Source organism: Chanodichthys erythropterus, chromosome 23 (assembly GCF_024489055.1).
Source record: "Chanodichthys erythropterus isolate Z2021 chromosome 23, ASM2448905v1, whole genome shotgun sequence".
In the NCBI taxonomy this organism is placed as follows: domain Eukaryota; kingdom Metazoa; phylum Chordata; class Actinopteri; order Cypriniformes; family Xenocyprididae; genus Chanodichthys; species Chanodichthys erythropterus.
Genome location: NC_090243.1, coordinates 27,346,139 through 27,358,301, shown reverse-complemented (window position 1 = coordinate 27,358,301; position 12,163 = coordinate 27,346,139). Strand labels below are relative to the sequence as shown.

The 12,163-nt window shown below is 40.5% G+C and overlaps 1 protein-coding gene across 1 annotated transcript; it reads left to right on the top strand.

Moving 5' to 3' along the window:
* Positions 1-607: 607 nt before the first annotated feature.
* inhbaa (inhibin subunit beta Aa) lies at positions 608-11,096 on the top strand. Its single transcript, XM_067377426.1, has 2 exons — positions 608-1,465; positions 8,894-11,096. The coding sequence occupies exons 1-2, from the start codon at positions 1,054-1,056 to the stop codon at positions 9,664-9,666; spliced, it is 1,185 nt and encodes a 394-aa protein (XP_067233527.1). The 5' UTR covers positions 608-1,053; the 3' UTR covers positions 9,667-11,096.
* Positions 11,097-12,163: the final 1,067 nt, after the last annotated feature.

Genomic DNA, 12,163 nt, shown 5'->3' with positions numbered 1-12,163 from the left:
AGTAAGGGGAAGCATGGAATACTTAAAGTGCACTGCTTCAAAGTGACGTCAAGACGTTCCTTATTTAAGAATAAGGGAACTGTTTGAATAAGAAAAAAAAAATGGAATTCTCCGAAAATTACCACTGGCAATCTCAAGTTGACCAGAATTGGCTAATACATTTACAAGGAACTGCTATGCCACTGCACATCTCTCAAGTACTTCAAAATACCTCAGTTTGATTACTTGCCAGACCTGCATTTCTTCAACCAGCTACTGAAATATAAACAAATTTTAGAGAGTACAGCAGTGTCTTATGTTTAAAAACAGCAAGACTGTCAACTGTGTAAACTTACAAATGAATGAACTTAGAGGGGAGGGAAACATCACAGCAGAAACTCTGCACTTAACAGCAAATCACTTGTCATGTCTCTGAATTCCACTATGTGGTCAGTAAACCCTGCAGGGGGAAGTTACTCTGCCCTACAAATAGAACAATTAGAAAAATAAATAAAAAGGAACGTGAAGAGAGGGAGGGAGCTAGGAAGAGGGGAGGGAGGGAGGGAGGGAAGTATAATTACTGTGTAAGAGAGAGGAGAAGAAGTAGAAACAGAGAGACAGGGGAGCAAGAGCCAGCGAGAGAGTCCAGCCCACTTCAACAAAACCATTCAACTCCTGCACAGTGAGCAGTCCCAGACCTCTTACGAGCGCACTGCTTCCCTGGGGCACATCCAGAAGCCGACTGCCCATCCCATACAAACTTCCCAAGGACCTGGAGAGGGAGAAATCCACTGACAGAACTATTCCTGCTTTTTGACCAGCATCTCTTCTGACAACTTACCAGCAAGGATTACACTTTTTCGCCACTTTTTCTCCCCTAGTAGTTTAGCTCTTACTTTTTTGTTTTTGTCAGATTAAGCTCAACCACAGGCAGATAGACTTTACAGCCAGCTGTCAGCAACTGGGCAGATTCTTGTCTTACTTTGAAAGCAACTTTTAAAGTAAGTTTTTCATTTTGCAACCGGGTCAGACACCCCTCCAGCTCTCTTCAGCGACTGACACCTCTCTTTAAGGATGTCCCCTCTCCCTCTGCTGAGCGGGATCTTCCTGCTGCTCATCCAGACCTGCTCCCTCAGTGCCATGGTCACCAAAGGGAACATGGCAACATCCGAACAGGCAGCTGCCACGGACTGCCCCTCCTGTGCGCTGGCACGATTTCGAAAGGGTGATTCCGAAGGTGGGGTCGAGGGAGCCCAGCAAGACGTGGTTGAGGCAGTGAAGAAACACATACTTAACATGCTGCACCTGCAAGAGCGCCCCAACATCACACACCCGGTGCCTCGAGCTGCACTCCTCAATGCCATCCGCAAGGTACACGTGGGACGGGTGGCCAAGGACGGCAGTGTTCTGATCGAGGACGAGGCCAGCAGCCGCCCGGAGGCTGAACAGGCGGAACAGACGGAGATCATCACATTTGCTGAAGCCGGTGAGTACAAATATTTAACAAGACTTTAGTCCTTAAATATTTTAGTAAGTAAATCGGGCAGTCCTCCCTCATGGGATAAAACAGGAGAAGTGGGTTTATAAAGCTGTTCAACTGTCTGAAGAGTTCAGGGAAACCTGTTGCCATCGCACAAAGTCAGGGAGAGCAGCCGGGACTACGCTGCGGCAAACTCAGTCCCACCTCTCAAGGTTCCTGCAAGCCTCCTGCTGTTTTAGAGAATCAGTAATTATCTGCGAGGACCCCCCAGGTTTCTAGCCGTAAGCTCTGCACAGGAGCACTTCCCCGGGGACTGACAGTCTCCTATGTAGCTTCCCTATGTGACTGAAGAGGGTTGAGAGAGAGAGAGAGAGACAAAAAAATCATAACACAGAGGGATAAAAAAAGGGCTTCTCCGTATTATAGGAGAAAAAGAATGCTGTTCAGTTACTGCCTTTGTGTCGGGTTTCAAAGGCAGTTGAAAGAGCATTGTCAGCTGCAGTGAGAACTGTTCAAAGGTGCTGTCAAGCCCATGATGTGAGGAAAGATTGGGTTCTTCTCTGACTCATACAGCTCAAACAGGTCCTGAGTGACACAGAGCCGCGGCGTGCTGCAGAAGCTCTCAACAGATGTGTCAGACCTAAAAAGCAGCAAACTGAGCAATTGGATTGCTTGTCTGAAAGATGAATGTTTCATGATTTTAGGGAGCTGGGACTGTAACACTGCAGCCTTGTGGAGAGAATGATTATTTAGAATGACATTATAGATATGAAAATTCAGTTTTATGCATTTTTAAAGTGGACTAGTATACAAGAGATGTGAAGTAAACTAGAGTATGAAATTAAAACTTTAAGACAAGATGTTGCATAAAATAAGCCACTCGCTGAAACTCTAAAGACTGTTTTTTTTCCCACCACAACAAGGACATTCTTCATGCAAGGTTCCTCACATTTTTGACCAATGAATTTACGTGACTTCCCCCACCCCACTGCCTAAGTATTTTTCAAAATCATTTCATGAAGACTGCATTCACAAAGAGCAACATCTAATCGATTACATATTTTAGAGTGAACTACAAATGTATATAAAATGTATGTTATGGAATCTTCTGTGACGTTTTAAGACCATCCTTGCCACATCTGGAAATCCGAATTTTAAAATTCCCTGATATTTACTGGTTTTTCATGACCGTGAGAACTCTGTTTATGAGAACCATTCCCTGATAATCTTCTGGTGCCAGACTACAGCTTGTCACATTATAAAACACATTCAGATCATGCTTAAGTGATGACAAAAACCTAGTTATGAAACACAGAACTAAATCTGTTAGTAATCAAAACTATATCAAACTTTTATCATGTGGACTGTCAGTGCAACATCAGACACATCTATTTGTTTTCAATGGGCTCTTGATATATATTGACTGAGGGGAGACGTACAGTCCATCAGGCTGAATGAATAAATCAGGATTGCTGTCATTCGTCTGCTCACATTGCAAAACGTCCGATTACTGACCAAAAATGGAACAAACCAAACACATGGTACATCATAGCTCAATTTCTATGGATATAGCTACTTTTAATGATAGACTATGTCATGTTTACTTCCATCACTCAAATTTGACATTTTTGAGGAACTAAAGAAACCAACATTATTAAATATAATATTTACCTCATGCTCACCATAAAAGCAAATAGATCATAAATGAACTTATTGTTATAATAAGGGTGGAGTATTTGCATTAGCATGTGCGACTGCAACACAATCTGTCAGTTGGTAATTCGACATTGACGTTTCTAAAACACGACTTATAATTAATTATTATAAGTCGAATAAAACCTGATCAAATCAAAACGCATTAAAGATACATAATTTCCACTTATCTTCACTTACAGGCTTTAGGTTACAAATAAATGTAAACCCTCATAAGACTACAGAAGATTTCCTCACCTTCTTCCGCCATCGCAGTGTTACTGAACCCGAAACCTCGCGATAATCGTTTTTTACCAGAGCTCGTGAGGATTCCCGCTCGAATTCCACTCTCACGTATGGCGCGAAATGCCGCGTTCGGTTGCATCTGATCTGCGTTCCAAAAGTCTCCAAAATATAGCTGTTCTTAAAATCCACCACAAGGGGGAATTGCTGCAGACACTCGCAAATAGGCTAACATAACATATTTGCAGTTATTTGTCCCCATATAGGCTAATAAACATTTATATTTGAGATGAAAATATATGTTTTTGTAACTCCCACGACCTTGGAATACTGACTTGTAAGTCCCCCATTGTTAAAGTCAATATTCCAATGGATTTTTGCACAGGCAATAACCAAAACTAAATAAATAACTATATAATATAAACAAAGTTCTTTCTGAATTTGTTACTGCGCAATTTCTTCTCACACTGATAACTAGCCTATGACTTTTTAAAGAAAATAACATGAGAAAATTACACACACAGATTTAGTCTGCAATGTGGCACCAGATAATATTTTTTGACTTTGCATCACAAGCAGAGACATTACTGTAATTATATTGATTTACTAAATACTTTAATGCATAGTTCTTCATGGTGTTTATTTTACACTGGTATGATTTTTAAGACACATGTTGCTGCACTGCATCACTGTAATGTAGTGTTAAGTGGGTTGTTTAGACAACTGTAATTATGTGTATGATGTAAGTCTCAGATTCTGCATACACTATCTGTCTGGAATCTTATCCAAGTATCTGCTCTCATAATTGCCAAGAAGATATAGACGTATCTTATAAAGCTATGATATATATTATGAATATACATTTCTTAATGACAATAGGCTGAAATATGTTCAATAATAATAAGCTGTTGCTGTTCGACAAAACTGGCTTGAAAATTACACAATTCAGTGTTCGTGCCTGGCACAGTACACAGTATTTGTTCACAATATTTTCTTCAGAATGTTAAAAAGAATTAAAGATTTCATGGTAGTTTATAGTTCCAGTTTTCTTATACGTGGCTGTTGTCCTTTTAAGGATTTTTAGTTCAGAAATCACCTTAATAAAGAAATCAGTTTGCTGATACAAGGACTGCAGAATCTGTTTTTATAGTAGGACATAGTTGCTTAAACCATTATCTCTAACATACAGCATGCTGGGTGAATGAATGCAACATGGTAAGACTGATTACTCTCAATTTATATGTGTAGCCTGAAGCCATGTGCAATCAGTGCTTGTGTATTTGCATGACTGCAAATACTTTTAGTCTGCAGACTAGTAAGGGTGAGAAATAACAGCATTTCTTCTAACTAATGTAAAGACTAACAAATGTTACTGCTAAATTTTAAGAGTACAACAGAGGTCATTGATAAAATTGGGCTAAGCTTTCTCCAAAAGTTTCTTTTCCATCAAAAGTTGCCTTTGCTTCCAAACAAAAGAAAACAATTTAACAAATGCAGAGACTTATAAATATTATATACAAAAGCGTTCACTAGTCTTTAAAGTGGTTGTTGAATTCCGCTGAAGCCATGTGCAGAATCTTCAAACAGAAGGCACGTTGATGATATCACTGTGGATGAACTGAATGTGTGTGGGCGTTCTGTGTTTGGCCTTTCTGATGTCATTCAGGCGTGCAGGTTGCATATGCAAAGCTTGACATGTTCTGAAACAATGACTCAATATTTACTTCTTTTCCTCGTTTTGATCTCCTCCTACTTGCAAAGTAATTTATCACAGGGAAAGCCCTATAATCACTCCCTCCAGTAATGGTCACAGGATAGAAAAGAAGACGTCCCAATTTTTCATGTGCAAGCAGTTATTTTGCTAGATCAAATACTGATTTATTTGCAGTAAAGAGAAGCTGACTTGCTGAAGGCTGAGTTTCCTTTCCTTAAATAGGAATATAAAGAATCTCTATTTCAGGGCAATGGGAATAAAATAGCCTAATTCCAAAGTATCTTTGTCTTATTTGGGGGCTATATGGCCAGCTTGCCAGACCTTATATATTACAAAGCCACAAAGTATCTCCTTTAAACACTATCCAGATTTGAGTACCACATTAGAAAGCCTCCTTGTTAGCCGAGGATCCCTTAGCATTAGTGTGGTCAAAAAACACTTTCTCAGGTTGCAGGATACTTCACTGCTTGTGACATTTTGTAATATGCTACTTAAAGCTTTCTTGGCTTCAAGGTGCAGCACTGTAGTGAAGAAAGGATGCTGCAGCATCATGCCAACTACGCTCATTTATTACTTTGACAGCTGATGCATCATCCAAACCTGTTCGTGAGAGTGGGTTATTACTTGCAGATGCAGGCTTGGTAGAAGAGTAGCAAGCATCTCAAACCGACGTCCAACCTTGAATCCTGAAAAATCAATCAGATAAACAAGTAAAATGTGAAATGCAACTCACCACATAGGTTGTCTCCCAGTCTCTCTACTCATATTGAAAGTCCATGTCCTTCAGTTATTCAGCATGGCCTTGAGCCATGTTCTGCAGATTCTTACCAAAGGTTAGTAGGGGGGAGGCAGCAGTAACTCTCCCCGTTACCCTCCTGGTTCCCTGGGAGCTGCACTGGCCTGCAGGGGCTGGCTGAAGCTGGTGATTCTTTGCCGCTAGATGGGGTGCCTGACTTAGATGGGGGCAGTAAATCAGGCTCGCTGTTAGTGCCTGAAATGCCTGTGGGTGATGAGGACCAGATAAAGAGGCGACAAGGCCGTTTTGGGGAAGAACATAACAGGCATGCTTGGCCTTTACGGCACAAGGTGTGGTATCGTGAAACGGCTCGCCGGTGTTAAGGACACTCGCTTGAGAATGTATACAAGACTCTACAGTGTTATGGTTGGGAAATAAGCTTTAATTGCACTTTTTGTTTGTTTGCTTCTCATGCTGGGATGTAGAAAAGGCCATGAATGCTGTTGCAGCAACATGCAGTACACTGAAAGGAATTCTAGTGGTTTTGTGGTCTTTTCAGTGACATTATAATGTCAAAGGATGTTTTATGGTTTCAGTATTGGTCTCTGTTGTATATTTTCTCTTGGAATACCTCAGATGCATTCATTACGGACCAATTTTATTTGGTTTAGTGTCCAACTTTATGTAACATTTCTGAGATTTTTAACTGTTTTAAGTCAGTCTTTAAATGCATTATAGTAGCAAGCAATTAATGTTCAGACGATAATTGATAATTGTTTGAAATATATGAATATGAATATCATGTGATATTACAGCTCACAGTGTGCTATAGCGCAAGAGTTTAGTCTGTAAAATCCATCCTTGCTGCTGACGGGACTGTGTTTGAAATATGTTGCATAACAGACGAGGAACTCAAATCATTCACTCCCACACACCATTAAAAGAGTCATATTTCCACCCTCAGACTTTTATTTCTAATTTAATATCTTGTTGGGTCAAAGAAGAAAATGGGTCAAGAATCTTCAATTCCTGAAGGGATCCATGAAGTGTTCTCATGTTAGCACCTAGAATTTTTCCCTTCTGGTATAACGTGAGTACTGGCCTTGAAACAATAACTGTTGCCGAGTTGTCAGCAAGACCTAGAGAATATACATCAAGCTCTCTTGTGTTTTGTTATGTGAATGGATGCTTCGTTCCACTTGATCCATTAAGCACCTGTTAGCGCTGTACTCTTTGAACTAGCATGTGTGTTCTGTGTGGAAAAACTGTTGCCTTTAAACAGCATTGTCAACAAATTAGCCAAAGATAAATAGTGTATTCTATAACAGTTAACCAGGAAGTGTACAGACAAACTTCATCAAAAGAGGCGTGTTTGAACAAACTTTCAGGTTGTGGACTTCTTTACTGCAAAAGCATTCTTTTAGCTTCAAGCACTGGGGCATTGCAAGCTATACAATATGACAGGAGGCCAACAAGGAGATGAAAGAGGCTGATTCCCCTTAAGGTAAACCAGATAGAAAAGGGGATTATAGAACACGTTAACTAAAGCCATTTTTAAAGAGGAGTGGACATCCCCCCGCCCCCCCCACAAATACACTTAAGTTCCCAGGTGATTCTATACTTCAGCCACCCGCCCCTTTTGAAGACAGGGGAAGGGGAAGGGGGAGGGGAGGAATGTGTAAATGTTATTCTCCATCTTTGTGTGCAGGACAGCTGTGCAAACTCTGCCCTTGCGGTTAAATTGGTGTTTATTGTTCAGGGATTACCGCATGGCTCTTTAGTCTTTCTCTACAAATTTCAAAATTTCTCTTTGCTCTCTCGCAAATATATTCAGAAGCATGCAGAGTTGCGAAGCTCCACTGGTGATCTTTCTTCTATGGGCCTCGGCTCTGGAGGGGCAGTTGAAGGGTTTACCCAGCTTAGCAAATGCTAACGATACTTGATTCTTTCACTGGGTGCAGATTAAAAGGGAAACAATGCATTAGCCACTACTGGGAAAAAAAGCCTGCATTTGTGATGCTCGGCTGTGTTTGGACAGATGGGCTTGGGCCAGGGATCCCTAAATACACTCTCGCACACATACACACTTGTAGCTTGACGCCATTGTTATTACGTCGCAACCCTGGAAATATATTGTGGTAGGTGATAGATGTAGTATTTGTGCAATATTTTTCCAGAGTATATTGCTCAATACTTTTTGCAAGAGGCTTCTTATTATTAGTCATGACATACAAGAATCATTGTGTATGCGAAACCTTTGGCAAGGTGGCCACTTTTACAAGAACTCAGCTACAGTATAAGTAAGCACCAGTCAGCTAGACCAGCCAGTAATAATGCCCCAACAAAGGTTTAGTAGCTTGAAAACGGGTTGAGTCAGTAAATTGAGAGGATTTGTTTAGAAGTTCCCAAATGATCCGTGAACTGAAATTTTCCAGAGGCCTTGCCTCTGTCTATAACACGGTGGGAATCAAAGCCAGAGGGAACAGTCTTTTACAATCCAGTGAGACAGCAAGCCACATGCCACATCACTGCTTCCAGCTGCATGCTGTATGTTGTCATGGCCATTATGTCTTACCCTGCGTTCAACAAAAACTTGTTCCAGGCGAGCAGACTCTTAATTGCTCAGTTAACTACCAGGAGAGGTGATGAAGTTGGTTTAAAGTCTTGTTGAAACCCTCAATTATTTCAATTCCAAGGTGGTACAGGAAGAACCAAGTGGGAGGGATTGTTTGTTAGCGAGTGTGCGTGTAGGAACAGCTGATTCACATCTTGCATTTGACGTGCAGGAAAAGGATGCACGACTGCATACTTCTATGCCATTTATTAATAGTCGCACAAAACAGTAGATTGTTTTGCGGAAACCTTGAAAAACTGGTCACTCTTGGCACAAAGCTAAACTGTTCCATTGATGCCACCACTCCCAGTGTCAGCTCTGATGTGGCTGTATCCAAGGTCAACCAGAGCCTGAGGCTGAAGTAAAATGCAAGTACAATAAAAGATCTGTGCATTTGACTAATCTCTGATGTTTCTTTCTCTTCCTATGCCACAGGTGAAGCTCCAGGCTTTGTCAACTTTCTGATCTCCAAGGAAGGCGGCGAGATGTCGTTAGTGGAGCAAGCCAACGTCTGGCTCTTTCTTCGACTGCCAAAGGGCAACCGCACCCGTGCTAATGTCACCATCCGACTGCTCCTGCAGCAGGGTACGGGGGAGAAGCTTCTGGCGGAGAAATCTGTGGACACGCGGCGCAGCGGCTGGCATACGTTTCCTGTGTCGGCCAGTGTGCAGGCGTTGCTGCAGAATGGGGGCAGCACACTGAGTCTGCGCATCTCCTGCCCGCTGTGTGCCGATGCCCGGGCCACACCTGTGCTCGTGACTCCGGGAGGTGGCGAACGTGAGCAATCCCACCGGCCGTTCCTCATGGCCGTGGTGCGACAGATGGACGATCTGTCCCAAAGGAGACGTCGCAAAAGAGGTCTCGAATGCGACGGCAAGGTACGCGTCTGCTGCAAACGGCAGTTTTACGTAAACTTCAAGGACATCGGCTGGAACGACTGGATCATCGCACCCTCAGGGTATCACGCCAACTACTGTGAAGGCGACTGTCCCAGCCACGTCGCGAGCATCACCGGCAACTCGCTGTCCTTCCACTCCACCGTCATCAACCACTACCGCATTCGAGGGTACAGTCCCTTCACCAACATCAAGTCCTGTTGCGTACCGACTCGTCTGCGAGCCATGTCCATGCTCTACTACAACGAGGAGCAGAAAATCGTCAAAAAGGACATCCAGAACATGATTGTAGAAGAATGCGGCTGCTCGTAAGACCGCTGCGAGAAGAGGAAGGGTAGGAAGGGAGAGACAGCGCAGCAAGGTTGGGTGGTAGGGGCAAGAACTTCAGTCCCAAAACGAATGAAAAAGAAGAGATGTAGAGGGAGGAGAGAAGGGCTCCTCTATCTCTATCTCACTGCCTCAAGAAAAACTCTCACGTAGACAGGCCTCTCTTTCTCTCGACCACTTGTGCGTGGTCATCTTAGAATCCAATGGGTATCACGTTACAATGGGTATCTGTAACTCAGAGTAATCTCTGTGGCACTTTCAAAAGAGAAAAGAAATATAATATATTTTTGTTACAAAGCAAAGGGAGCAAGGTCAGAGAGTATTTATGCGGCCTATTTTGCAGCGCAGACATGCACTGCAGGAAGAGAGATCACATAGATGAGGTGCCTGAAAAAGAAAATCTCAAAACTATGCAACTTGTCAAGTATTATGATATATTTTTCATCAAGGTGTTGTTTTGTTTCTTAACTATTTACTTTTACAAACTAAAAAAAGTTAACGTTTGTTGACTTTTTATACCTTGTACGTATGTTTTATGTATGTTATATGTTTGTCGTGTGTGTCCGTGTACAAAAGTGTGTGTATGTACAGTCTGTCTATGGGAGTATTCGTATACGTATGTGTGCATGTCTGTTCGTGTGTGTTGTTGAGAGATACTTGAAAGAAGTTTGACGGGCTGCTGGAACCAAACATTTCTCTATATTATTATTCTAATTATTCTGACTATTGTTAATAATGTTATTATTTTGTTTTGATTTCTGTACATTTTTTTTGTTATCTTAAAATGAGACGTTAAAACGTTTACAGTTTTGCACTATATCATCATTTTGATCAGCGTAGCCACATATACAAATATGTTTATAGAGAAAGACTAGAAGCACTTCAGAACAGACGTACCTACATAGCATGAGTCTAACAAATGAGATTGTTAAAAATAAACAGGGAGGTTTGAGGGGAAGGCAGAGATGACTAGCACTACATCAGAGGACCATGTATACACATGCATTTTACAAAATAGTGTTTTGGATTTTTACTCCACACCAAAGAATTTAGTTTAGTGTTGCCTACCATATTAGGCTGTCTCCGAACAGTTGTTCAGAAGATACCAATATGTCTTTCAGAAGGTTGTGCTTTGTTCTCCCTACAAAGATGTCCAGGTTAGCAAACCGAAAGACCTTTAAAACAGTTTCTCAGTGTCCCACAGTGGCTCACTCCTGTGTGTGCTTTTGCACTGCTGCACAGTCCATGCACGACTGGCCATCTAAATGGTTAATACAGCACTTAAACCAACCTTTTAAAGTTTGTTTTTAATTATGAATTGTTACAAAAGTGAATGTGCAGCATTGATATTTAATGACTTGGGAGATGAATTACTATTTAGACATTTTAATTTTTTTTTTCACCAAATATTAAAAGGATCTTCAGTGATCCAAAAAAAAAAAACAACAAAAAATGTTTTTGTTTTGCAGATGTTAATATTTCCGTTTCCAGACACAAATTATTTTACCACTGTGCAATGTTGAAAAAAAAAAACAAATGAAGCAATTTGGGAAAAGAAAAGAAAAGAAAAGAAAAGAAAAGAAAAGAAAAGAAAAGAAAAGAAAAGAAAAGAACTTTTGTTACGTTTGGACTAAGAAATGTTTACTTTTTTCAGTATGTTCCTGACGGGAATGCAAAAACAAAATGTCATTAAAGAAAAATACTATTAAAATGGAAAAGAAAAATACAAATTCAGAAAAAAAATATAAAAAGAAAGACATGTTGTATATGTTTTTGTTTGTTTGTTTGTTATTAAAAAAAAATTGACACTGAAATAAGTGGACTAAGAATAAAAAATATATTTTTTATTCTGTATATATGGAAATCAAGATACCAATATGTTGCATTGCTTTGTTGTACAAATCAAAAATGTGCTTGTGGCTATTTTTTTTAATCTAATTTATTCTTCAGTATTTTGTCCTTTGCTTCACCATTAAAGTTAAAAGGTTGTACACTAAAACGATGAGAATTGTGTTGGCTGTGAATTCTTGCACAACACACACACACATTGGGTTTTCACCTTTTATGGGGACTTTCCATAGACATAATGATTTTTATACTGTTTAAATGGTATATTCTATCCCCTAAACGTCATTTTCAAAAAAAAACAACACCACAAGGAAAATTATTTTGGATATTGCCATCTTAATGGGGACATTTTGTCCCCATAATGTAGGGTTTACCTGAACACAACACACATGTTTATTTCACTATATCAGTGAGGACATTGCATAGACTTCCATTGATTTTATATCAGTTTTAATGATATTTTTCTATCGCCTAACCCATACCCATCACAGAGACATGTGCAAAACACAGGATTTAAATATAAACATGTTTTGGCTGATACATAAGCCTTTTTATCTAGTGAGGACCAGTAAAATCTCCTCACAAGTGGGTTGTCATGATATTTCACTGTATAAGTATCATTAAACAAGTACAC